This window comes from Monodelphis domestica, chromosome 6 (genome assembly GCF_027887165.1).
Source record: "Monodelphis domestica isolate mMonDom1 chromosome 6, mMonDom1.pri, whole genome shotgun sequence".
NCBI classification, from domain to species: domain Eukaryota; kingdom Metazoa; phylum Chordata; class Mammalia; order Didelphimorphia; family Didelphidae; genus Monodelphis; species Monodelphis domestica.
Genome location: NC_077232.1, coordinates 216,752,992 through 216,780,972, shown reverse-complemented (window position 1 = coordinate 216,780,972; position 27,981 = coordinate 216,752,992). Strand labels below are relative to the sequence as shown.

Below are 27,981 nucleotides of genomic sequence, written 5' to 3'. Positions count from 1 at the left end.
GATCAAAAGAATTAAAATTTGACTCCAATTCCCCATGGAGAGGCAGGGAAGGGAATGATTTCATTCCGGGGTACTTGAAAACAAAGCTCTCACATGATTACTTTTCCCCCCCACGCCAGGAAAAAAAAGGGGGGGGGGGTTTCAGGTAGCCTATTTTGGATAGTGATTGAATTAAGCGCAACAAGGGAGAAGCAGCAAAGGTAATTTTGGAAGTTCTACCAGGAGGTAGGTAATGTGATTACGCATGGTGTTAGTTAGTAAAAGAGAATGAAGCTTTTGTCATCTATCGGCCATAGCACAGGAGGTGGTTAGCAGCAGAATCCTAGTTTCACGCAGGATTTAGAAGGTTAAGGTCTGTTACAGAGGAACATAAGTTATTGGGTGATTACCGATAGGGCTCAGTTTTTGTCTTTCTCATTGTCTTCTCCCGCTGGGTCAGAGGCACTCTCTTCCAGAGCAAACTCCAATCCCACGCTCCTCGAGCGTACCCATCTTCATCACCACCCCCTTGGGGCATAATTTTAAAATTGTTGCCATCTATGATATCTATAATCGGCACAGTGCAAACGGTTCTGTGGTGTAGTGATGGTTGCAGGAAAGATGAAATGGAGGGGCATGGACCCACATATTTTACACGAGTTCATGGGGAGGGAAAAAAAAAACACTTAGAGAAACATTTGAATTCAGAAGGAAAAAAAAAAAGCAACTTTCTTTACCGATAAGGCTCAGTTTTATGTTTTCTTTTGGCCTTTTCCTTGTGGCTTAGTGGAATACGTTTCCATAGCAAACTCCAGTCCCAGGCCCCTCTGGCAAAACCATCTTCATCCCCACCTTGCTGTGGTTCAATGGAATAATCATTCCCATCTATGTAATCTATTAGAGGCACAGTACATGTAGTTCTGAAACATTTACAGAAAAATGAAAAAGCATTTTAAACTCAAGAACTGAAAACTACCTAATTTAACATGTCCCATGATGCTGTCAAATTTGTTGGAATCTTCTAAATCTAGTGGCAATAGTTTAAGGATACAGTCCATTGTGGGGAGAATCCATAAAAATGGATTCTTTGTTTCTTTCTTCCTCCCTTCCCTCCCTCCATCCTTTCCTTTCTCCTTCCCTCCTTTCTTTCTCCTTTTCCTCCTTCTGTTCTTTCTTCCTTCCCTCCATTCGTTCTTTCTCCTTTTCTTTCTTAACTTGTTTATTTCTCCTTTTCTTTCTTAATTTCTTTCTGTCTTTCTCTTTTTCTAATTTCTTTCTTTCTCCCTTCCCTCCCTCCATCCTTTCCTCCTTCCTTCCTTCATCTTCTTTTCTTCCTCCCATCCTTTTCTCCTTCTTTCCTTTATCCTTTCCTTCTTATCTTTCATCCTTTCCTTCCTTCCTCTCACCCTCCCTCCTTCCTTTCTTCTTTCCTTTCTTCCATCCTTTCCTCCTTCCCTTCTTCCTTCCTTCCTCTCTCTTTTCTTCCTCCCATCCTTTTCTCCTTCCTTCCTTTATCCTTTCCTTCTTATCTTCCATCCTTCCTTCCTCTAACCTTCCCTCCTTCCTTTCTTCCATCCTTTCTTCCTTCCCTTCTTCCTCCTTCCCTCCATTCATTCCTTCTTTCTTTTATACTTTCTGTCATAGTAACAATTCTAAGACAAAAGGGCAAAGGCTAAGCAAGCAAGGACTAAGTGATTTGCTCAGGGTCACACAGCTAGGAAGTATCAGAAGCCAAATTTGAACCCCTGACCTCCCTTCTTCAGACCTGGCTCATGCTACCTAGCTGCTCCTCCTTTTTTCTTTTTGACAAGGATGGGATAAAGAAGATCAAGAGTGGTATGCATCAACTTGTGGAAGGACAGAATTGAGTCATCAGGTTTATTAATAGTACTTTCTCCTTTACCTGGTTCTATAGGCTCTCCAGCTTATGACTAAGCCACTACCAGCCTGTCACTTCCCTTCCCTGAAAATAAAAACCTGAGTGAATGTCCGAAGGAGATGATGCTTGCTTGCTGCACAGCCTCAGTTTTTTCCATTTGGACTGATTTTATTCCTTCAGAGAGATGGGCATAAACAAAATTTAGCATTGAAGGGAGAAATATTCTCCTGGTTTCACTCCTTTTCTTGTTTATCCTAAAAGATGTTTCTTAATTTATTGACTGAAATAGAGATTAGCATCTTCCCAAAACATGTAGGACTGGTACCTGGCATGAATTAAGCACTATTAGGTGCCAAGAAAATGCTTTACAAATACAAATATTGTGTTATTTTGAAAGCACAAGATACAAACGGGAAAAGACCCAGGTCTATGGACTTTTATAAAAACTATGTTTTGATCACTTCATTAAAATATTACTGGTTTCTGTCACAATTCTATATAGATTACTTTTTTCATTTAAACACCTTATTTTTTTAAAAAAGGGGTTTATAGGTTTCAAGAGACAGTTCCTCAAAAAAATAGTGAAGAACTCTTATTCTAGAAGGATGGGCTGGGAGGTAAACATGAAGAAATGCTTCTCTTTGAGTTTTTACTCCATTCTAGGTGTCGCCACAAATAAAAACATTGACTTGAGTCAAAAATCCAGCCTCAAAATCTAGCTATGTAAATTCCGGGCAAATCACTTCATCTTTGTTCACCTCGGTTTTCATTTGTAAAATGGGGATAATAATAGTAGATACTGGAGTGGTTTGCCATTTTCTTTTCCGGCTCATTTTACAGATGAGGAAACTGAGGCAAACAAGGTGAAATGATTTGTCCTCTAGACTATTACTTCCTTATTGTCCCTCATAGCCTCCCTAAGTCTTCATAAATCACAGATTTGGGGCTGAAAGGGACCTTAGAATTAGATAGTCAAAGCCTCTTATTTTACAGATGAGGAAAGGGAGGCTAGAATGAGGAAAGTGGTTTGCCCAAGACCACGCAGGCAGGGCCAAAATTTGAATCTTGGGACTCTTGATTCTTCACTCTTTTCACTCTACCAAAGGAAGAAGTAAGTTATCGCTACTGTTTTTATTTCCCATTTTTAAGTAACTTCTGCAGAAATGGAATCAAAGCCCATTTTTGCTGGGCTAGATAGACACAAAGCCTGTTTTTAGTTAATTAATACAGTCCTGCACATAATACTTACTTTAAAAAAGGCTATATTCCTGCTCACACCCAAGTATTTTCTTGACTTCACATGGCATCTTCCAAAGGTCTTCAAAGTGATTTCTATATTATTTATATTTATATCTATATTCAATTAATTTATGTTAATATGATTTCTACATAAATTAAATCTCCCTATCCTGGCAAACTATAAAGAGGAACAGGTAGGGATTCCCTGCAAATGAAAAATGAAGCCACAGAAAGGTGAAGAGATGTCTGTATTGTTATGTATCCATGCAAACAGATCAATCTCAAATACTTATTTTGTTTTGCTTTTGTCACTCCCAATTTACTTCCCTCTTCCACTAATGTTAATGTATGCCTCTCCTCACTCACCAGCTTAAAGCCAAGTAAACATTCCTTATGATGCTTTCTATTTCCTGTGAATTATCCATTGTTATGTTAATTAATATGTTAAATAATAATTATTAATTTTTGATCACTTCTTCAAGGTTTGGATCAACTTTTCAAAAGAACTTAGAGGCCTTTTCTATGCTGGATTCACTCTAAAATATAATTGAAGAAGTAAATAGGCATAATCAGGCTTAAAAAAAAGAACGAATATTTTCAGGGCTAAAATGAGGCACAAGCCCAGAGAGGTTGAGATTTCTTTAAATTCTTCCCATTTTTCTCTTTCAAAAAAAGATCCTTGGGGGCAGCTGGATGGCTCAGTGGATTGAGAGCCAGGCCTAGAGACGGGAGGTCCTAGGTTCAAATCTGGCCTCAGACACTTCCCAGCTGTGTGACCCTGGGCAAGTCACTTCACTGTCTTTGCCTAGCCCTTACCACTCTTCTGCCTTGGAACCAATACACAGTATTGACTCCAAGACAGAAGGCAAGGGTTTAAAAAAAAAAAGATCCTTACCTTGTCTTAGCATCAATACTGTGCGTTGCTTCCAAGGAAGAAAAGTGGTAAAGGCTAAGCAATGGAAGTGAAATGACTTGCCCAGGGTCACTTAGCTAAAGAGTGTCTGGGGTCACATTTGAACCTAGGACCTCCCATCTTTTAAGCCTGGCTCTCAGTCCACTGAGCCACCTAGCTGTCCCCTTCTCATTATTTTCTAAGTAAATCTAGATATGGTTTCCTGTTCATTTTTTTTCACATGTAATCCTTTTCCTTTCTTCTGTTAGAGTTTGGCACAGTGCCTGGCACCTAGTAGGAACTTAATAAATGCTTATTGATTGATTCGTATCTCTTGAGCAAATTAAAGTGATTCTTTTCTATCCCCTGGAGACGTCTGGCTACTCATTGTGCCAACAAACTTTTTTAAGAATGTAATTTTCTGCTCTAAATTAAGGTGAGGAAAAAGAAGCCAAAATGTAGGGCAATTAATATCATTTAATGAACTACCATCAGAGCTTGTCCCAACTAACACATGAAGCAAAAAATCAATAATGAACTCTTAATGAAACTAATGCACAGATGCTGATGGGACATGGAGGAGCCCCGGCATGGTAGGGAAAGGATCTTTGTTAATATCTCATCCCTGACAGCATCCACAGGACCTGAACTCCCTGCGCGTCAGTTTCCTCATCTGTAAAAGGAGGGGGGAGAGGTTGGTCCAGACAGCTTCTGAGATCCCTCCCTGCTCTGGCTGATGGGGTTTTGTGCTCATTCCAACTCTCCCTCCCCAAGTTCAATTTAATTTCCTTACTCCCTTAATAGGAACCTTAAAAACCAACAGGGCAAAGTTAACTTCTGGAAGGAAAGAGGATTCTTAATTTTTTTCAAGCTAAGTCACTTCCAAAAGTTAAAAGATGGCCTGCCCTCCACTGCACCATCTTAGCATGTCTGCATTTGTTGTGTCTAATTTTCCTGGAATCCCAAAGAAATGTAGTTGTAGTCCTGAGGCCTTTTGGAACAAGGTACTCGTCTTCTAATAACTACCTGGAAAGTCTTGGCATTTGGTATTGACACTAACTTCTAGAAAGTCCTTTTGGGTCTGTAAGAAGAGGGGAAGCAAATAGGATTCTAAGTTGACAAAGTTTCTTGAAGAAATTTTAAAGAATAAGTCAGGAAAAGAGCTTTAAGGCATTGCTGTTACTGGTCACTACCTCACATGAAAAAAGGCTAAAATTAGATTTATCCAGAATGTTGATGAAATAGCATACCCGATAGAGTGCTGGGTCTGGAGTCAGGAAGATATGAATTCAAATATGACCTTAGATAATTACTAGCTGTTGGCTCTATTAACCTCTGTCTGCCTCAGTGTCCTCAACTATAAAAGGAGGATGACAAAAGTACCCGTCTCTCAGGATTGTTGTAAGACCAATGAGATATTTGCTTAGTATGGTGTCTGGCACATAGAAAGTGCTTACTAATTCCTTTTATCCTTTTATCCTCCCTTTCTCCCTCCTCTTTCTTTTCTCCCTCCTCTTTCTTTCTTTCTTTCTTTCTTTTCTCCCTCCTCTTTCTTTCTTTCTTTCTTTCTTTCTTTCTTTCTTTCTTTCTTTCTTTCTTTCTTTCTTTCTTTCTTTCTTTCTTTCTTTCTTTCTTTCTTTCTTTCTTTCTTTCTTTCTTTCCCTTCCTCTTTCTTAATTTCTCTCTCCCTCCTTTCTTCTTTCTTTCTTCCTTTTTTCCTCTCCCTTCCTCCCTCCCTTCTCTTTCTTTCTTAATTTCTTTCTCTCTCTCCCTCCTTTCCTTTCTTCTTTCTTCCTTCTTTCTCTCTCCCTTCCTTCCTCTTTCTTAATTTCTTTCTTTCCTTCCTCCCTTCCTCCTGTCTTTCTATCTCTCCTTTCCTTTCTTTCTTCCTTCTCTCTCTTCCTTCCTTTTTCTTTCTTAATTCTTGTCTCTTCCTTTTTTCTTTCTGCCTTCCTTCCTCCCTTCTCTTTCTTTCTTTCCTTTCTTAATTTCTCTCTCCCTCCTTTACTTTCTTCTTTCTTTCTTCCTTCTTTCTATCTCTTCCTCTTTCTTAATTTCTTTCTCTCCTTTCCTTCTTCCTTCTTCCTTCTTCCTTCCTTCCTTCCTTCCTTCCTTCCTTCCTTCCTTCCTTCCTTCCTTCCTTCCTTCCTTCCTTCCTTTCTCTCTTTCTCTCTCTCCTTTCCTTTCTTCCTTCTCTCTTTCTTCCTCTTTCTTTCTTAATTCCTTTCTCTTCCTTCTTTCCTTTCTTCCTTCCTTCTGCAGAAGGGGTATTTTAAAAGAAGATAAAAGACTGGGCATAAAAACTTAAGAAAGGCAGGGATGACACAGAGAATAAAGAGCTGAACTTGGAAACAGGAAGATCTGGGTACATATCTTCCCTCTGAGACTTCCCTAAGTGACCTCAGGTATGTCATTTTACCTCTCAGAGTCTCAGGTAACTCTCCAAGATTTTTTTTTAATTTGCAGAAGAATTTCAGATCTGTATTGATAGAGTTTTCTCACCAAGAATTCCTATATTTCCTGCCACATTCTCCCTCTTCCTCTCTATGAGGATATGAAGGTTTACCAAGGAAAATGTAGGTCTACCCTCCAGACAAACAAGCTCATTTCAAGGCACGGTCATTTTAAATCTTTCTCTTGCTTGCTCCAATTTAAATGGAGATATTTAAAATTATTTTTTAGGCAAAGTATTTATAAATAAAGGAAGGAATCTCTTCATTTGCCCAACCACAGGTTAATTCTCTCCTGGGGAGGATATCTAAATTTATCTCAAATATCAGACATTATACCTAACTAGGATGATCACTACTAAAAAAAAATAACAGGTAAATAAAAAAGACATTTGTGACAAACTGACAACAAATTGAGCTCTAGAAGGCTGATTGCTTTTAAACAAAAGGAAAAAAAAATCCAACAAACAAATAAATACAGACGTGTTTGTTACCTGTCCTTAGATATAGGAGCCACAAGCGGTGCATACCAGTTTACTGCCACCTCACAGTGGGCATCAAGGTATATCAGAACCTTAAAAAAAGAGGAAGAGTGATAGACCATTAATTACTTCTGGATGTGCACCATATCACACATCATCTAAAGACAGATAACATTATTTTAAATTGGGATTCATGTGCTGTCTGTTAGACAATTTGAACTGAAACAGTCTTCTTGGATACCTACAATAAATAGTTTTCATTTGTGTTAATTAGAACCTTGAACCCTAGAGATTACATTTCCCACAATTCCCTTTTCCCTTTCTTGTATGTGTGTCATTATGTTGATTGAAGTTTTAGTTTCTGTTCTGGCTGCAAACGCTCTCTCTGGATCCATGTGGAGGCAGGGAGGGGTGCTTTTGGTTTTTGCTAGCCTTACTTCCTTTTGCTTCAAGTTAAATATTTAATAAATATTATTAAATATAATACTTGGAATATTGGCTATTAATTTTAATCATTACACATTGTACACTTTTTAACATGGTGAACTTCCAAAGAGCTCTGATTTCTCCCCTAGGCCACATGAGAGGGTCTTTTAGAGAAAAAATTATACATGGAATTTTCCCTACCTGTCCAAGTTTAGCCTTGTGTGCTCCAATACTTCGAGCCTGAATTAAACCTTCTCGTCTCTCATTTCGAAATACCTTCACCAGGCCATTCCACTGCTTAATGTACTCATCTAGTCTCTCTTTTAAGTGTGCTGTGAAAAAATGAAAAAAAAAAACAAAAACAAAAAACAAATATTATTGTTTCAGCTTGTTTTCATAAGTTAACTCCAACACCATTTTCCCAGGAAATGTGGCTAGGCCCCAGGAAATTCTGCTTGAGTAATTGAACTATAGCTACAACAGCTTTGATGGAGACTGTTCAGGCTGCAAGAAAATCCAAGTTATTTCCTACTGTTTTGATTTAAAAGGAAAATCATAAAACCAGAAATGCATATATCTGATTATACCTCAACTTAGTATGCATTATATAGGATTAGTTTGCTTAATAAAAGTAAAAAATAAGAATAAGGCTAATAATGAATGTGAAACAAATCATTAATATTTTATTTAATTTTTGCCAGTTGAGAAGTTGAAGTTAAATTGAAGTTAAACAAGTTTTGGGGAAGAATATATATAATTTGCTTTGTGATAGAAACATTAGTTCAAGATTTTTCAGAATGAATATTTTATTTCTCCATGACTACAGTGTAAGGAATTTATCTTTTACTTCCTGGACCCACTTTCTCCAATCTTTCTTTTTATTAGGTGAATTGAATCCCTTCACATTTATAGTTATAATTGTTAAGTTTGTGGGTTTTTTTCATTAAAGTCTTTTATATTGTTTTTCCATACTTCTCTGTTTGCACTAACCTTATACTTGCTGGATTACTTTATTCAAAAGGTAGTATTATTGTAACATGAGAATATTCTCTAACGGGGTCCCTGGCCAAGAGAAAAAGAGTAAAAATGAAGATATATCACTTCCTTCACACTGAAAGTGTTGGCATGTCGACAAGCCTGCATTTGGTGGAGGAATCTTTGTATGCTATAACAAGTTTAAACTGCATTATGCCAATGTTTCCACCATGACTCCCTTCTGAACAAAAACAGTTTTTGTTTATATCTCTACACACACATGTGATTGGCTGACTGTTGGCACAACTGATTTCTGGAAGCCTTTACAAATGTGACTGGTTTGCAGACACACAAAAAAATGAGGCACAGTTTTAAAAGAGTCTAAAAATTGGCCCATAAATAGACTATCACAAAAAAACAGAGCCACTTTTAGAGAGGAGCTGGTGTTTAAATGAGCAAATCAATCTGGGCATACATAACTGCTACTTGGATCATTTTCAGGAAGCCTACTAGACAGAAGCCCACATATAGGTATTCACACTAAAGAAGTTAAAGATTTCTATTAATACATGGATTAGTTAACATAATCATTTAATGAAAATAAGTAAAAAAAATCCTAGCACTGATTCCTTCCCCCTCCAAGGAAATCTATAGTAAGGTTTTGACTTTTTTTTTTAATTCAGTGACTATCAATGAAATTATTTTCTAACCCAATTCAAGAAAATTCATTATATTAAAGAAATATATTTAATGTCCTGCCTCAGATCCCCTAGTTGTTTTGATAAATAATTTATGTATATTTAATCTTTATTGACTAAAAAAAAGCTTATGGGAGGATTAAAGAAATATAGTATTTAAAGTCCTTAAGCTGTTCTTCAAATTCTAACATGACTCAGGATGAAACATGAGCTGTGGGGGTCTAATGATCCAACTGAAAAAACAAAACAAAACACGAATTAAAGGGTTACTGTGTGTAGTAGTATATAGTTCAATATCAGTTTGGAGGATGCATTCAATGAAATGCCACCAAAATCACTGCTGTTGCATGTTTTAATCAATGACTTGGATAGAGGCACAGAGCACGGACTTACAAAATGTGTAGATGGCCCAAAACTGGAGGTTTAGAGAACATGTTGGATGACAGTCAGGATCCGGAATGATCTTGACAGGCTAGATAGAACATTAGGCCAAATCTAATATGGTGAAATTGAACAGAATTATGTTTCATACTTGGGGTAAAAAGAGCAGCAACAAACAACCACCACATTTCTCAACTGTTTGTCTGGAAAAAGATCTTGAAGTTTTGGTGAACAAGTTAGTGGAGCAACAAGGCAGCCCCCAATACTAGAGGATTAAGGAGGGATAATCCCTCTGCTTTGTTGCTCTGCTATGGTGAGAGGACATGAAGAGAGGTCTAGGTGCTACATCTTTAGAAGGATGCTGATGGGACTGGTAGATGGCTCAGCGGATAGAGAATTGGAGTAAGGAAGACTCATGTTCTGGAGACACTTACTAGCTGTGTGATCCTAAGCAAGTCATTTAACCTTGATTGCCTCAGTTTCCTCATCTGTAAAATGAGCTGGAGAAGGAAGTGGCAAATGACTCCAGGATCTTTGCCAAGAAAATCCCACAAAAGGTTAAAGAGTCAGATATCACTGAAATAACTAAACCACTGAAGGCTGTTGGCCTAATTAAATAGCCTTCCATCTTGGCAATCCTGATTCTGCGACCTGTAAGTCAATAGATGGAGAGGGCAAGTAAAATAAACAGAAAAAAAAAGGAAAAAGAAACTTTAAAAATAGGGAAAGTCATTAAGGAATGGATGTAGAGGAATGGTCTGAAAGGAAGAGTATATAACAAACTCTTAAAGAAAAGGGCTATTTTCTGAATTCAAATAATGGAAATAAAAAGCAAGCTTTCATTAAAATCTGATAAATTAAGTACTAGGTACTTAACAGACATAGAAGCTTCTGCTTTTTTTTTTTTAATCCTTACCTTCAGTCCCATTAACAGTTCTAAGACAGAAAAGAAAGGGTGAGGCACATTGGGATAAATGACTTGCCCAGGTTCACACAGCTAGGAAAAGTCTGAGGTTACATTTGAATCCAGGTCCTCCCGGGGCTCTATCCACTGTGCCACCTAGCTACCCTCCCCCCCTACCCTGGATCTTCAGGTTTTTTTTTTTTTAATTGGAAAATAAACTTAAAATCTTGTGCTCTTCTGGTAAAAATCAAAACAGAAATATGGCACAAAGCTTTGCCCAAAAAAAGTAGTTTCTGAGTACTCTGAAGTCTTTGCACTCTGAGCTTTGTTCAAAGAATGTCTTAATATTATGAGATAGGGACAGGGTATGTGACTCCATACTCCCAGAAGAGGAAACTCCATCTATCTAGGTAATCTGGCATCTTTTTTTTTTATAACTGATATAGTTATATAGAACTTTAAAAATGTATATATAGTATTGACTTTCCCAGGATCACTCAAGATCACACAGCCAGTAGTGGGGTTTGAACTCAGGTCTTCTTGGCTTCAAAGTCTGTTCTCTATCCACTATGCTATGTTGCTTCTCAAGTATATTCTAAAAAATCCCCACTAAATTAAAAAAAAAAATTCAAGTAAAATGATTTATTGTAAAACTTTACACTTGAAATAGGAGGGGAAAAAATCCACAACTCCTTGCAAATTACTGTTCTCCTATTCCTTATATGTCATTATTTTTGGATAGCAACTCTTAATGTTTCTTCTTTTTCCTTTTAGGATGCTCTTTCTATGCATTTATTAGCAAAAAGTACTTGCCAAATCTGTTTAATCTTTAAAAGGTGGTACTTCTAAGCTTTATTGTTATTTTTGTGGACCTAATTTATTTTTCTACTTTCTATAATCTTTAAACATTTTCCAAAAAGAACTGTTGTCTAAGACAGTGATTCTACTCTTACTGAGGACCCCTTTGCTGATGGTCAAATGACAATGCTCGAAGTTAAAAGCATTTGCTGTTTTAAAAAAACACAGGAGGTTCTTACAGGCAGATTTCAAAAACCGGGGAGAATTAGTTACCCAAAGACAGGGGAGGAAGGAAGTGGGGGCCGTGTTTCTGTTTCCTTCTGTTTGGTGATACCCACATGAGACAACCATCAGGGTTGTGATTGCTACTTTACAGAGAAACTGGGGGCTAAACAAGCCCCTAACCAACGGGCTGCCCTTGTTGTGGGAGTGGTTAAATTCAAATATTGGAGAAAAATATTGCCAAGCTTTTCTAGACTTGAGTCAGGACTTGGGTTTGCCTAAGGTTTGTTCCTCTTGAAGCATCTAGCAAAGTGCTCTCTACATCAGGTACTTACTATCGGTTTGTCTATATTTATGAATTATGTTTTCATGCCCACACCATTTGACCAATACTTTAAAAGTTCATCACATGGCACCCCTAATTCTGGGCAGAGAAAAAATCTTATTGGAAACCAGTTTGTTGATTATTTGCTCCAAAGTATATTGAATGAGAAGGGACAAAATATTTTTTCGCTGCTGAATGGACTGATAACTTGGGCAATTTCCAGAGTCCCGTTTAACTTTTCAGTGACAAAGGGGAAAAAAACATAAACATGATTCTGGATTTATTTAAGGCCAAGGTTATATTTGCTTGGTTTTGACTCAGAATTCCCTGTCTCTAATTCTATATTTCTGGTGTTTGGAATGCACATGCAGTTTTATGCCTGAGAACAGTTGTTGGCAGAAATAAAATGTTCCCATAAAAAAACCAAACCTCCAAATCTAAAAAACCATTATATCAGTCTTTATTTTTGTTGTTGCAAAACTGATAAAGTTAATTAAAGCTGATTAACCAGCATCTGTTCTGAGAAAGAGTTCCTGGGTAAGATGTCACCAAAGACAATAGATTATTTTATTTAAAAGCTTAAATCAAGTTTAGAATAAAGTGAGCTTTAAGCTTTAAGAGTAGCTTCTCATGCACATGACTAGAAATTCATTTTTTCCTGTCAAATTCAATATTGATTTCATCAATCAAGTGCCAAATTCCTAGGCAGTGAAACAGGTCAGGATCTCTGTTCTGTTTTGGCAATTATGGATGGAGTCAGCATATCAATATAACACACCTGAGATGGCAGTGTCTTTGAGCTCTTCAATAAGTTTCCTTGATTACTAATTTCTTATAGAATCTAAGGCCAAAAAATTTGAGGCAAATGTCTGTCCCTGCTAAAAATAATTAGGTATTCAAAGTCTTCCTAAATTGACCTACCTCAAATGACTCACTACGATTCTGAGAGTTTCCTTTAAAGTCTCAATTAAAAAATTATTTTTCTAAAAATCCATTGATCGTCTTTCCATTGTTGGATAAACCCCATAGCTTGGAAAAGCTAATACATTTCTAAGCTCTCATTTTTAATATTATTTGGACAATTAACTTTTTTGAAGGGGAAAATACAATGTTAATACTATAATTCATTACCTTTATTACTAAAATCATCAATTAACACAATTTCTGCCAAATATTTCCTTGGTGTCCTTTTAATTACACTGTGAACCGTTCTCATGAGAGTTGACCATCCTTCATTATGGAAGACAATGACAACACTGGAAGTGAGCAGGTTTTCATCATAATGCCAATACTTGCATCTGTAAAAAGATTGTAATCGGGTTATTTAGAGGCATTCTATAATTGTCAATTATAGCTGTACAAACACAACAGGTCCACTAATTCTAATTTTACAAAGATAATGTTTATTGGTAAAATCCTGTCCTTTTGATGAGTCTATCTACACACCACACTGAATAAATAAAAACATTTCAGTTTTAATAAAACAGGAAGAGACAGAGAGAAAGAGAGATAGAGAAGTATAGGGGGGGGGGAGACAGAGACAGAGAGACAGAGAGGGGGGAGAGAGAAAGAGAGACAGAGAGAGAGAAAAAAGGAGAGGGAGAAAGACAGAGAGAGAGAGGGAAAGAGAGAAAGGGAGAGAGGCAGAGAGATAGACAGAAAGAGGGGGAGAGAGAGAAAAAGAGATGAAGAGAGGGACAGAGACAGAGACAGAGAAAGGGGAAGGCAGTGAGGGGGAGAGAGAGAGAGAGAGAGAGAGAGAGAGAGAGAGAGAGAGAGAGAGAGAGAGAGAGAGAGAGAGAGAGAGACAGAGAGAGAGACAGAGACAGAGACAGAGACAGAGACAGAGAGAGAGAGAGACAGACAGACAGAGAGAGACAGAGAGAGACAGAGAGAGAGAGAGACAGAGAGAGACAGAGAGAGAGATCTAAAGTGAAATAAAGCACTTCCAGAGTCAATTTCTGATCATTAAAGAGCTCTAACTGGTGAAATTCCTTATGAAAGAGCTTTTAGTGCCCTCAACTCTAGATGCTTGGGGACACTGTTATAATTTTTCAGTGCCTTTCCATACCTATCGATATCATTTTAAATAACCAGGGATAGAACTTCAATCATTACTTTGTTTTTCTGTTTCTGAACTTAAGCAAGCAGAGGAAGAGAGTATTGAGCCATATACAATGTATGTGTTTAACAGTGAGGAAACCACTGTGCAACTTTGTTTAAAAAAAAAAAAGAGAGACAACACAAACTTCCTTTATGTTCAAATATGGCTAAAATGTTCAGAAAGATGAAAGGAAACGGGCTGACCTGATTTTGAACCAGATTCTAAACTGCTTGGGGTTGCAATGTTGGTTAAATAATTTTTTAACGATTCTATATACAAATTGGGAGTTTCAAAGAAAAGAGGAATGAGTGGAACTTTCTCTTCCTTATTATAAATTAATATCCTTGGGGTTTGGTGCAGATTCAGAGAACTGCTTTGAATGGTGATGGAAGTTTTGAGTAACAGGAAGCCAAATTTCTTTTGCAGGCACTGTATTGGTATCCAGAGCTAGTGAAAGGGAGCAAGCATCTCTTGCAGACAAACTGGAGTTTTGATTTAAAATTCTCTAATAAAGCAGGCTGACATGGCAAATAGAAGCGCAGGTCCAAAGGAAAGAGTTGAAAACAGGGTTAGACTCATCACGGCCTGAGAACAATGGAAATTCAGTGAAAGAAGACTCTTAACTTCTTCCCAGAAATTGGGATTTCTTTTGTTCTTACTCTAAATTGCATCTTTTTTTTTTTGGTGAACTGTCAAAGCGCTGTGAATAATAATTCAGACTTGCTCACAGAATAGAATTATTTCTTTAGAGAAATATCCTCCTTGCTCTTTGACATTGCTGACCACCCTTTCCTCTTTTGTAGTTTTTTTTTTCTGTTCTTGGCTTTAGTGCTACTCTCTTTTCTGATTTTTCCAACATATTTAGTTGCCCTTCTTGATAGCCTTTGTAGAATCATTACTCATCACCTGCTTTCTAGTCATCCTTTTGTGACATGGAAATCACATTAAAAAACATATATATTAATTTAATTCACACTTTACACCATAGCCAATCAGTGGCCAGATCCTATCAAATCTACAAAAAATGTCTCTTATCCATACTGTTTTGTCTAATCACTGATCCAGGCACTCAGTCACCTCTTACCTATATCATTAGCTTTTTTTTTCCTCCTCCCAATTAGGTAATTTCTTTATTAAATACCTAGTATATGCAAGACATTTCTCATACAAAAATCACTGATATGCAAAAGCTGACATTTCCTCAATATGTCTTATTTTATTCTTTCTTTTAAAAAGAGGGGTGGGCAGTGAGGAGGCTCAGTGGATAGAGTTAGGTCTGGGAGGAGGGAGTTCAAATCTAACCTCAGACACTTCCTGGCTGTGTGACCCTGGGCAAGTTACTTAACCCCCATTGCCTAAGCCTTACCACTCTTCTGCTTTTGAACCAGTGCAAAATAATGATTGTAAGTTAGGAAGAGAAGGGTTAAAAAGAAAAGCTTTGCTGATGTGTTTGGTTTTCCCATTACAAACATGTCCAGATTATCCCCCACTCTATGAGGGCTCTCTTGTGACCAAGCAAAGAAATTAAGTAAAACTAATGATAGTGCCCTTTCCTGAAAGTACCATTCTATACCCTCCATCTCTCTACTTTTTAAAGTATTAAATTAAAAAAAAAAAAGAAAATCTATTTTATCTCCTTTCTAATGAAATGACTATCCAGCATCTTGGAGGACACATGATGAAATATGGTATTGGTGATGGATTTAAGGTGGAGAATCATTTTCAGAACACAGCCAATAAGAGATTGCTTTGCTTGACAATGCATACTCAGGACAAGGAATCTATTTTTCTTTTTTAAGTTGTAATGTTGGAGAAAAATGAAAAAAAAGAGAGACAGAGAGAGAGAGACAGATCTCTTTACTAGAAATACAAAGAAAGGCAAAAGTCAGTCCCTGCCCTCAAGGAGCTCACAATCTAATTGGGGGTGGGGGGGGGTGGGGGACACCAAAACAAGTTTGGAAACTTTTGTTGATTGTAATTGCCAAGAGTGGGCATTGAACCAGAATCATATAAGACTGAAAATTTAGGTTAAAAATAAAATTTTAAATAGACAAAAATCGGTTCAATCTACATTCCAGGTCGATTTATTCTCCACATGGCACTGAAATTAGGACTTCCACACAATCCAAATGTCTGTTACATCTATATTTCTTCCTCCTGTTCCTCTCTCTCCTCTCCAAGCTTTCATTCTTTTTTTCTTTTCTGATTGTCATATTGAAACATTCTTTGTATAGCATCTTTTTAAAAAATCTTACCTTCAGTCTTAGATTGACCTATTGCTGGCAGAAGATTGTTAAGGGCTAGGTATTGGGGGTTAAGTGATTTGCCCAGGGTCACACAGCTAGGAAGAGGAAATTTGAACCCAGGTTCTCCCAACCCCAGACCTGGCACTCTATCCACTGTGCCACCTAGCTGCCCTCTTTGTATAGCCTTTTAAAACTGCCTGGAGGAAAGCCATTTCTGGGTGGTCATCGAGGACACTGACCCAAGGAGAACACAACAGCTTTTCCACCCATTGCTCACATCCCACAATTCATGGTCTTTCCACAAATCCTCAGGAGAGAATAGACCACGGGTTCTGGCAGCCCACTGGGGTTCCCAGCCAAGCTCAAGGGATTTGGGGTTGCCCTTGGGCTGCCCATCTGTTCTTTTCCTCTATACAGAGCCTGCTCCTTCTCTGACACATAGGACTGTAGGATGATAGGGCTTAAAGCTTTAAGGGACCCCAGAGGGCCAATCCCTTCACTCCCAGAAGAGACACAAAGACCCCTGAAATGTGGTGACTTGTCCAGAATCTCACAGAGTAACTGGAAATGCTAGGACTTGAACCCAGGTCATCCGACCCCAAACAAGGGGCTCTTTCCATCCTACTATGCCTGGTGGGCTGCTTCCTAAAAGCAAGTCCTTGGGGATAACAAGCGGCAACATCTTTGTACTTGAAATACGTTTTTTTCACAGCCTTTTGGGCCATTTGTAATTCTGATTCTTCTGAGAGAATACTGCTCTATGTCGCCAAGCCATATACGATATCATAGGACTGTTCCATAAGAAATCAAAATAAACTAGAATTAAAATTAAATGAGATTCTAGAAGGGCTCCAAGTGAGTGCTTAACAGAACCTAATTTAAAGAAGGAGAGGGGCTCTTAGGGTGGGTAGGAGAAAAGTCCTTAATGCCAAAGACATGGCCTTTTTGAGTTTTGGTGCCAACACTTAGGAAATTCATGACTGCAGGACATCATAATTTAACTTTTTTTCCTGCCTCCATTGGTAAAAATAAGGGTAAAAGTACTTGAATTCAAGAGGCCAGGTAGTGGTTGTATGACTACAGACAACCCATTTAGCCCCTCAGGGCTTCAGGTTACTCTCTAAGCTACAGGGGCAGCTGGGTGGTTCAGGGGAAAGAAGGTTCAATCTGAAGGTGGGAGGTTGTAGGTTCAAATCTGACCTCAGACATTTCCTAGCTGTGTGACCCTGGTCAAGTCACTCAACCTGATTGCCTAGCCCTTAGTAACCCTTCTTTTATTTTAGAATTGATACTAAGTCAGAAGGGAAGGGTTTAAGGTCTTCAGGACCAACAGTGGTCATTGCCATTCATAACTGCCTGAACACTTGAAATGATGGGAGGCTCACTAGTTCCAAAGGTAGCCTACTCCAGTTATTGGTAAGTTGTTAGAAAAGTATTCCTTCCATTGATTAGAAATCTACTTCCTTTGCAGATCAAATTATACTGTCCCATCAGTTTTACAGTTTTATTTTGGGATTTTGGTTTTGTGCACGCATAAAACAACAACAAATATGGAAATGTGTTTTGCATGATAATACATATATGGCCCAGATCAAACTGGTCATCATCTCTGAGTGGGAGAGAGGGAAAGGAGGGAGGGAGATGGTTTGGATTTTGTAATTTATAAAACATTTAAATAAATAATAAAATTTAAACATTTATAATAAAAACATTTGGTGAAAATGATTATTACATGTACTTGGAAAAAGAAAATATCTGAATTAAAAAGAAATCTGTTTCCTTGTAACTTTACTCTTTGGTCATCTATCTTTGAATTAACAAACAAACAAAAAGAAAGAAATGTGCTTCCTTGTAACTTCACTTTAGTTCTGCCCTTCTGCTCCCTGGATACAGAAGGATACAATGAGCCCCTGACTGAGGAAAACAAGAGCTAAACAGAGCACAGTCTGTGACTTGGTCCTCCTAGGCTACCATGTATCTAACCCAATAGCCTCCCTTGAGAAAATTCCTTATTTGTGGCATCACTGTATCCTTTAAACCCAGTTATCAGAAATTGTATCCTTCAGTTGGTGGGGTTTTTTTCCCCTGTGTGATTCTAAGTAGGGTAGTTTCATCCCATTTTGAACAGATATGCCTGATTTGAGCTCTACGGGGAAGCTTAGTGCAAGAAGAAGACAGAATGAACCCCAAACTGAAAGGCAGGAATATGATCAAATAAGTCCCTGATTAAGGAGGGACTATTTGGCCATGGAAGAGAGCTGGATGGTGCAGTGGACAGAGTGCTGTGCCTGGAGTCAGGAAGACTCATGTTTCTGAGTTAGGGCAAGTCACTTAACCCTGTTTGCCTCAGTTTTCTCATCTGTAAAATGAGGTAGAGAAAGAAATGGCAAACCACTGCTAAGGAAACCCCAAATGAGGTCAACAAGAGCTGGCCATCCCCAAAATGACTTGACAACAATACCAATTCGCTCATGGAAGCCAAGTTCCCCAAAGTCATCACAGTGCACAAGTATATGCTAAAGGGCTCCCTATTTTGTTTATTTTGCTCATCTCAAGTCAGAGATATTGATTCCTGAGTTACTACAGATGCTTTGTAACCTGTAATCAGACTGTGTTGAGAGAGACACAGGAAAAAGGATTAGGGAGGAAACATTAATGATATCAATAAATTAGCCAGACAACATACACAGTTCTGGGGTCCACATTTGAGGACATATATTTCCTTAACATATAGTTAAGGGAAGAAGAAAATAATTAGCATTTATTAAATGCATACGATGTGCCATAGCATTTTACAAATATCTAATTTGCCCTTTGTAGCAATGACGCTGGGGGCGGGGGGAGGTGCTATTACTGTTTCCATTTTAAAGTTGGGGAAATGGAGGCAGATGAAGTTGCAGCTAGTCAGTGTCCGAGGCCATACTGGAATTCAGGTCTTCTTGACTCCAGCCTTGGTGCTCTATCCATTGCACCACCAGTTGCCTGTCTCTAGGCTGCTGAAGAGGGCTCTAAGAAGAGCCTTCAGAATCCTCAGTCTTCTAGTTTGTGCTATGTTTAGATTTATTGAGGAAACTGAGAACATTCTTTCTGGAGGAAAGGAGACCCAGGGGAATGAGCTAACTACGAACAAGGCAAATTGAAAAAACTTCCCCAAATTTAGAGCTATCCCAAAGGGGAATCCAGAATAAGGGTCTGGGAGATAGTGAGGTTCCTCCTCTTTTGGAGATTATTATTGGGTATAATGTAGAGGGGATGCTTGTTTGGAGATGGGCTTGGCTAGATGACTGATGAATTTTTAGGGCTCCGAGTTTCTATTTTGGTGTTAAATGATTCTAAATGGCTCCCAAATATTGTCAGGGTAAGGTTCAAGGATTCTGGTATCATCATCATCACCATCATCATCATTTAGATGGGGCAATGGATAGAGTGTTGGATCAGAAGCTATGAATACTTGTGTTCAAATCCAGTTTCAGACACTGTGGAAAGGAAAACTGAATCAAGCTTTGGCATTTCTGCCACTGAGGTGTAGCAGCCAGCAGTTGGAATGTTAGAGTGAAGATTGTTGGACAGAGAGGACAGTTGTGTGATTCTGGGCAAGTCACTTTGCCTCTATTTGCCTCCTTAATTGTAAAATGGAGCTAAAACAGAACTTAACTCCTTGGGTTTTTATAAGGATAAAAAATACTTAGAAAGAGTTTAGTATAGTGTGAAGCACACAACGGCTACTACATACATACTATTGGTATCATCACAAATAATAATAGCTAACATTTATGTCATTTTTAAAGATATGATTTACATATATCATTTCACTTGAACTTCCCAATAATCTTGTGAAATAGAGTCTATTATCATCACCATTATACAGATGAGGAAACTGAGACTGGAAGAATTTATGTGACTTGCCCTGGGTCATATAGCTAATAAGAATCCAAGGCAGGATTCAAACTTAAGTCCAGTGTTCTATATACTATGTCAAGTAGTTTTACTTAATTTTGGCTTTAATAATAATAGTAATAATAAATAAAATTGGGTTAACATTAAAATAATATTTAAGAAAACATTTATTATTTAATTGGGAAGGCAAATTTAGATTTAAATGTCTATATTAAAAAGCTTGTAAAATTATCTCTTTTCCAAATTTATCAATTAAAAAAAATTTTTAATAAATTTCCGCATAAGTTTTCTGAAGTTATATGGATCCATATTATCTCCCTCTCTTCTCTCCCCACTCCCAAAGTGGATAAGCAATTCAATCTGGATTATACATGTATTATCACACAAAACTTATTTCCATATTCTTTATTTTCATAAGTGAATAATCTTATGAAACCACAACCCCAAATCCTATACTGTAAAATGGAGATTTGAACCCCAGACTTCAATTCCCAGAAGTCCTTGGTAGTTCCCAGAATTCCCTATAATATCACCCTGATTCCTCACCTGAGTGCAAGAACACAATTTGTATTTAAACTGACTCTCCGCCTACTTCGGCCCCTCTCTCTGCTTCCGCTTCTAAGCACAGCGTCTCTCAAGATATAGTAAGTGGAACTGAATGGGCCTTTCAGCCCTTCCTACATGCTTTTTATTTTGTATTTTCTTTATTTCTTAATTCTAATAATCTTCAACAAACCTCTAAAAATATAATACTTTCAATAGAGAAACTAATTTTAATCTTAACAATACCTAAATAAACAAGTGATAAATCATATGCTTTTATATGCATTCCTACTCCAAGAGTTCTTTCTCTAGAGGTAGATAGTTTTCCTTTTCCTAAGTCTCTCAGAATTGTCTGGGATCATTGCATTGCTTTTGGTAGCTAAGTCTATTCTATTTGATCCTCCCACAATGTTTCAGTTACTATGTATAATCCTCTCCTAGTTCTGCTTATTTCACTCTGCTTCAGCTCACAGAGGTCTTTCCAGTTCTTTCTGAAATCTTCCAGTTCATCATTCCTATCAGATACCACCAGTTGTTCAGCCATTCCCCAATGGAGGGACATCCCCTCAGTTTCCAATTCTTTGCCACCCCAAAAGGGCAGCTATAAACACTGTTGTACAAACAGCCCCTTTCCCATTTTCAAATTTATCCGCTTTACAGGGACCCCCTGTTTGGGTGCCATACACATCAGGGTCAGGGTTTTGACTGTTGATTAAAATTACTTGCTCACGCTTTGATTTTTAAAAGTTTGGCAGTGATTTCCTCACGCCCCAGTCCTGGGCTTGTTTACATGATGGTTTCAGAGAATTCTGCTCTAGCTATTTTCTGACTCCAAACACCAGACAACCTAATCCTTAGCATAATGAAGGAGAGGTGATTCAGCAAATTCTTGGCTACAGAAATTTCTCCACTGGCTGAATGTGGTGGACTGTTCTGTTGGACACTGATAATAGGATGACACACTTTGTTGCAGCTAAATATCTTGTTTTTGGCTTCTTAAATTTTCAAATTGGGGCAGACGTTCTTGGAGGCATTTATTGTAGAGAAAGGGAGTCCAAAATGCATTGTTTTTGAATGAAAAAAATCTGTGAGATAGCATTGGTATGGATTCTGAAATACAGGTTGGCTTGGTATTGATGGAAGGTGATATCAGAATCCATTGACTAAACATTTCTCCCACCCTCTCAACCTCATGATTTGCAGCAAAGTGAACTCTGGGAAAGACCACCAACTGAAACTGAATTGAGAATGAGAAAAATTCGGGTGTATTAGTGGTGTGGATTTATGACAAATTTCTGCTTGCTACATAAGGGCTTTCAACAGAGAGCAACATTGCATGAAATTCATTTTGGGCTCTCTTCCATCAAGGACAGCAGAGATTAATAAAGTTATTTTTAAAGGCCAAATTTCCCAGCACCTAAAACAAACTTCTGTACATATTTTGATCCATGGGTGTTTGAGACAAATGCACACACACACACATCTCGCTCGCTTATCTCCCAGCACTGCTTTCCCCTCCTCACAAAATAAATGGCCTCGGATTCACACAAGGATAATAGGCACTTCGAACTAAAGCCATATTTGTATTTTAAAAATAAATTTCCCGTATTTCATGGTATCTGTAAGACTCAGATGTTAGGTACTTAGGGGCATATTGACAAGAATAAGGAATGCAATGGATATTTTGTCTTTTTTTTACACAACATCCCTAAAACAATTTTAAAACTGTGTTTCAAAACCATGCATTACAAAATACACACACACACGGCATAAAATAAACTAATTAATACTCCTTCAACTTCAACTTTTTTTTTTAAAACCATCTCTAGTTTTGACATAAAGCCATGCCAGATTTGGATGCTAAGCTACAAATTTAACGATCTCTGCAGATCCAAAATAGAGCAGCTTCCCAATTTAAGGCAGCGTAGCACAGCTGTCACAAAGTATTCTCATCAACCATGTACGTAATCTATCTGCATGTGTCTCTCATAAAACAACATGCTTTTCCTAAAGGGGTTGCTTCTTTTCTGAGATAGTTCTAGGGAGTCTCAGTAAAAGAATTCTTTGGGGAATTTTCCCCTTTAATCTTGCCTCCCAAAATGAAATTTAAGACTGTTGGGGTGAGGAGGCAGCTAGGTGGCTCAGTGGATGGAGAGGCAGGTCTAGAGATGGGAGAGGTCCCAGGTTCTAATCTAGCCTCAGACACTTCCCAGCTGTATGACCCTAGGCAAGACACTGAACCCCCATTGCCTAGTCCTTACTACTTCTCTGCCTTAGAGCCAATACATAGTATTGATTCCAAGATGGAAGGTAAGTTTAAAAAAAATTAATTAATTTTTAAAAAGACTGTTGGGGTGAGTGGGGTACAGAGGAAGACACCCCGGTAACTATTCAAAAGCAGTAAAATCCTCAGATGGGAAAAGAGATTAGCCTCTAAAATGACCATTATTACATTTGAATAGTGGTCTGTAGAAACTTTTTTTTTCTAGTTTTATCTTTATTTTATTCTAATAACAGATTTATAAATAAGTTAGTGGAAAATTCTTAATTTTAATTTCCTTTCCCAAACCTTTTTTTGTGCCCATCTCAAGATACAAAACAAAGAACCAGTCAAATGAACCAACAAAAAAACCCATTAAAAAAAAAAACCCAACCCCAACCCCAAGCATCCTTCTTCTAAGGTAGAACAGTGCTGACCTCCAGTGGCTAAATCAATGAGGCATGTAGAATCCAAATGTAATTCCCCATTCAGACCCTTTCATACATTCACATTCAAAGTGGGGGAACCGCCACCACTCCTTCTCCAGGACTCCTTTTTCTTATCTGTAAAATGGGCAGAGCTGATGGAGGCTCTGCCAGTTCCGTTCCCCAGAAGCTTACTATTCTAGGTGAAAGGGAAATTCTCCCCCTAGACCGAGTTTCCCCGACTTTGGTTATAAGGTTTCACATAAATTTCTGGATGTCAAGGATTCTGTCTCCCATTTCTCAGCATTTATTCCTTGTGATCTAGAGCTGCCAAACGGAGATGATGGGAAACCCGGATCGGATCCCATCATCCTCAGACTTCAGAATCGTCAGTGGCTCCCTGATGCTTTTAAAAGTGATTTTATTTCCCCCAATTTCCTATAAAAACATTATTATTTATTGAGTTTTTAAAAACTCGAAAAATAAAATAAAATAAGAAACTCCATTCTCTCTTCTTTCCCTTCCCCCATCCCCACAGGAAATCCCTAACTGCTATTTAGAGAAAAGATAACAGCCTCCACCTCAGCCCTTAGAAGCGCCTTTCTAGGGCTGTCTCTCTCCCAGCAGACCAGCCTCCCCTTCTCCCATCTCTGGCTTCGGCACAGGGAGTCTCCCTGCACCGAGGACGCGTTTTGTTCTTCTCCTGGCCTCCTGGTTGATCGTTTTCTTAGACCTGACTAGAGTCAGAAAGCCCTGAATTCAAATCCTGCTCGGACACAAACTGAGCCAGCTGGGTGGCTCTGACAGTCCCTTTAACCTTTCAGTCTGAGTTTCCTCTTATGGGACGTGAAGATGATGTTAACAACACCTATCGCGTGAAGATTAAACGAGATCCTGGGGCAGCGAGGGGGCTCCGGGCATTGAGAGCCAGACCTGGAGACGGGAGGTCCTGGGTTCAGATTTGATCTTAGGTGCTTCTGTATAGTTTTCCTATAAGTAAGAGATTTCACAAGTCACTTACTTAGAGGGCTCCACCCTTTTAACTCAATCAGTCAGAAACTTGTGAATTCTCTTACTTGATGGCTAACACGGTGTTAAGTCGGGGTTTCTGAAGAATTCCCTTTCACACTTCCTAGCTGAGTGACCCTGGGGAAGACTTAACCCCGCTGCCTAGCCTTTCCGGCTCTTCCGCCTCGCAATGATGCTTAGTATTGATTCTGAGAAAGTAAGGATTAACAGAGAGATACTGGTAAACACGGTAGCCATTTTAAAGTGCTAAATACTGCCGCTGCTTCCGCTGTTGTTGCTGTAGCTACTACTAGTACTGCCATTACTACTACTACTACTATCACCACTACCATTACTATTACTATATTACTAGTATTACTACCATGACTAGTACTATCATTACTACTATGACTATTATCACGATGACTACCATGACTAGTACTACTATTACTATAATTACTAGTATTACTAATGCTATTATTACCATTACTGTGGCTACTAATATCATTTTACTATGATTACTAGTACTATTACTCTAATTAAAAGTATTACTTCTACTACCATTACTAGCACTGTGTAATAATAAAAGTAAAATTATTAAATATAATATTAATTTTTAAAAAGAGTGCAGTCGTCGGTTATAAAATGAATTCTTAAGCCAGGAGTCTGTTAGTAGCTCTTCACAATTAAGTTTTTAATAAAAATGGAAATATAGAAAAAAGGGAAATGTAGGAAAGGGACAGAAAATACCACCTAGATAAACATCTAAGCTGAATCAGGAAGCTGAAATCCACAGCCCGCCAAACTGCTTAAACCCACAAAAAAGTCTTGAGAGGCCGGCAGGCACCAAAGCTCCCACTCCAGATTGTCTTCCACCGCTATGCCAACCCAGAGAGAAAGCCCCGCCCCCCCCTCGTGCACCACACCTTTTTAATTCTGTCCCCCTCCATCATGCCAATTACGTATGTAAAATGGGGGACAAACTTAGGGAGGATAAGCCTGGGGCATGGATTCTATCTACACAACTACTAGTACTATTACTACCATTACTAGTACTATTATTACCATTACAAGTACTATTACTGCCATTACTTTTACTGCTACTACCATTATAAGTACTATTACTGCTATTACTATCACTGCCATTACTACTACTACTGTTAATACTATTACTACTACTACCATGACTATTATTACTAATACTATTACTACCATTACAAGTATGAGTACGATTACTACTGCCATTACTAGCACTAGCATTAGTACTAACATTATTACTAGTACTATTTGTAAAAATGGAGACTTGAATCTGGGACTTCAATCCCCAGAAGTCCCTGCTCCACTTCCCCAGAATGCTTTGTAATCTCATGAATTCTCACCTGGGCTGAGAGCAGAGCTGGGCCCACCTAGCACGTGCTTCTCTTGCTTGTATTTTCTTTAACCCTTGACCTTTAATAAACCTCATAAAAATAATACTCCTTGCAGAGAGAAACTAATTTCTGCCTGCCTCAGCTTCCCTCAATTTTTAATCTTAACATATTACTACCACCACTAGTACTACTAACACCATTACTATTACTGATATGACTGATAATACCAGTACTATTACTAGTACCTCAGACCTACCACCACTACAATTACTATTACTGCTACCATTACTATACTATGAGTACTACGACTACCACTACTACTACTATGATTACTATTACATCATTACTAGTATTACTACCATTACTAGTACTCTTACTACCGTGACTACTATTACATTTTTACTTAATTGGGGACATGCTATATACTCTAGTAAAATGCAAGCTGCTCAAAGACTGGGACTATTTCTAGAGACATTTTTGTTTGCAATGCCTTGCACATAGTAGATGCTGAATAAATGTTTGTTTCATTGGGTTGGGTTAAATGTGAAATTTGAGAATTCATTCCCCCACTTGATACCTGATTATTGTTAGTCAGACACTACCATTGTGTCTGACTCTCGTGATTCCATTTGGGGTTTTCTTGACAGAAATACTGGACGGTTTGCCATTTCCTTCTCTGGCTCATTTTACAGGTGAGGAAACTGAGGCCAACAGGGTAAAGTGACTTGTCTGAAGTGTCTGAGGCCAGATTTGAGGTTGGGTTTTCCTCTCTCCAGGGAGCCCCCTAGCTGCTACCCAACAGCAATGTCCCTCCTGGGCCAAGGAGTCTGGCTCTGGTGAGTCACATATTCCTTAGAGACCTTCTGTGTGTGAGAAGGCAGGTGGTAGGTGCTGTAGATGCACAGACCAAAACAGAGTAGCCCCTGCCTTTGAGGGCTTCAGAGTCTCCCAGGGAGGAAGGGCATGTCTATGGCCTCCCAAGGCAGGTGGCTCACTCCCCTTTGGAAGTCTCTAATCACTAGGAAGTTTTTCCTAATACAGATTCAATTCTGGCCACCTTTGACCTCTCCTTTGACGTTAGATGGAAGGTCCATTTCGTCTCCCCATGATGTCACAGAACCAGAGATCCTCAGGGCTGGGAGAGCTCTAACATTTCATCTAATCCAACACTCCTATTGTATAGATTAGAAAACTGTGGCTTGCCCTTCAAGGGTCCCAAGTGAATGCCAGAACTTGTGAAGGAAGAGCACCGAGCATCCCTGACTCCTAGAAGAAGAACTTCAAAGACTATGCCACTGGCACAATGACTGCCAAGAGCAAGACGAGCAGAACCAAGAGAACCCTTTATTCAGCAACACAAATATTGGTTGAAGAATAACTTGTGCATGTCCACCTCCAGAGGCAGAACCGATCCATAGAAACAAGGCGACGTTTTATATATACACGTTTTAATTTTATTTTTTTGTCAAATGATGCCTTTTCTAGTTCACGGATGGGTTTGGAGGGAGATACTTGGGAACTTGGGTGTAACAAATAAACAATTTTTAAAATGACTGTGCTACTGTTCTTAAAATGTTGCTGTGGCCATTCTACATGTTTTCTTTTTCTTCCCCTAGGCTAAATATCCCATGTTCCTTCATCTGTATCTAATATTACACAGCTTCTAGATACGTCTTTTTCAGTCTCCTCTAGGTCCACTCTAATTTGGCAATACTTCTCTGAAGATGTAGAAACCCAAACAGAACACAATGTTACTGATGTAGCCTTATGGGTACGAAGTACAACAGAACTATTAATATATCTCTTCTTCCTGCTATGAGAAGACACTTTTGACAGATGTCCCTCTCCTTGGAGGTTAACACTCCACAGAGCTGTCTTTGCCTCAGGCTTAAAATTTTAGAATTACAGAGCTGGAAGGAACTTTAAAGATCCTCTGGGGATTCTAGACCAATCCTCTATTATAGACATAGAAGACATCAGATTGGGAGGGGGGAAAGGAAGAAGGGGGCCAGCCTTGTCACATTGTCTTATACCCACCATTGTTTAAAAACAAACAAACATCTTTTTCACAGGAAATTTTGTTCAGCGAGGTCTCTTCCTTTCTATGCTTAGGAAGCTGCTAGTATGAGCCTAAGGATAGGACTCGACATTCATTCCTACTAACTGCTCCCCCATGAGATTCAGATTATATCCCAATCTGTTGAGATGGCTTCAAATATGGATCATTCAACGCATCAATAACTCTTCCTCTCGGTCTTATGCCATCAACAAATCTGGAACAAACATGGGTTCTACATCATCACCAGTTTTTGCCAAAAAGCGTTGAGCCAAACTCAGGCCAATTCCTTGCTCTCTTTGGGTCTGAATTTCATCATCTATAAAATGATGAGAGCTCAAGAATCCCCAGAGGATCTCCAAGGTTCCTTCCAGCTCTGGATTTCTGGAATTTTAAGCGTGGGGCAAAGATAGCTCTGAGGA

The 27,981-nt window shown here is 38.5% G+C and overlaps 1 protein-coding gene across 3 annotated transcripts in view; it reads right to left on the bottom strand.

Moving 5' to 3' along the window:
- Positions 1 to 27,981, bottom strand: part of GALNT7 (polypeptide N-acetylgalactosaminyltransferase 7) — a 214,382-nt gene that overhangs the window by 21,958 nt on the left and 164,443 nt on the right. For 2 of the 3 annotated variants that reach the window (XM_056802916.1, XM_056802913.1), the window contains exons 3-6: positions 12,782 to 12,948; positions 7,549 to 7,679; positions 6,934 to 7,013; positions 390 to 572 (exon numbers count right to left, since the gene is read on the bottom strand). In XM_056802916.1, coding sequence (XP_056658894.1) covers positions 390 to 572; positions 6,934 to 7,013; positions 7,549 to 7,679; positions 12,782 to 12,948 — 561 coding nt within the window. Of the gene's footprint in view, positions 1 to 389; positions 573 to 716; positions 900 to 6,933; positions 7,014 to 7,548; positions 7,680 to 12,781; positions 12,949 to 27,981 lie in introns of all 3 variants that reach the window. The other variant, XM_056802915.1, reaches the window with a different exon arrangement.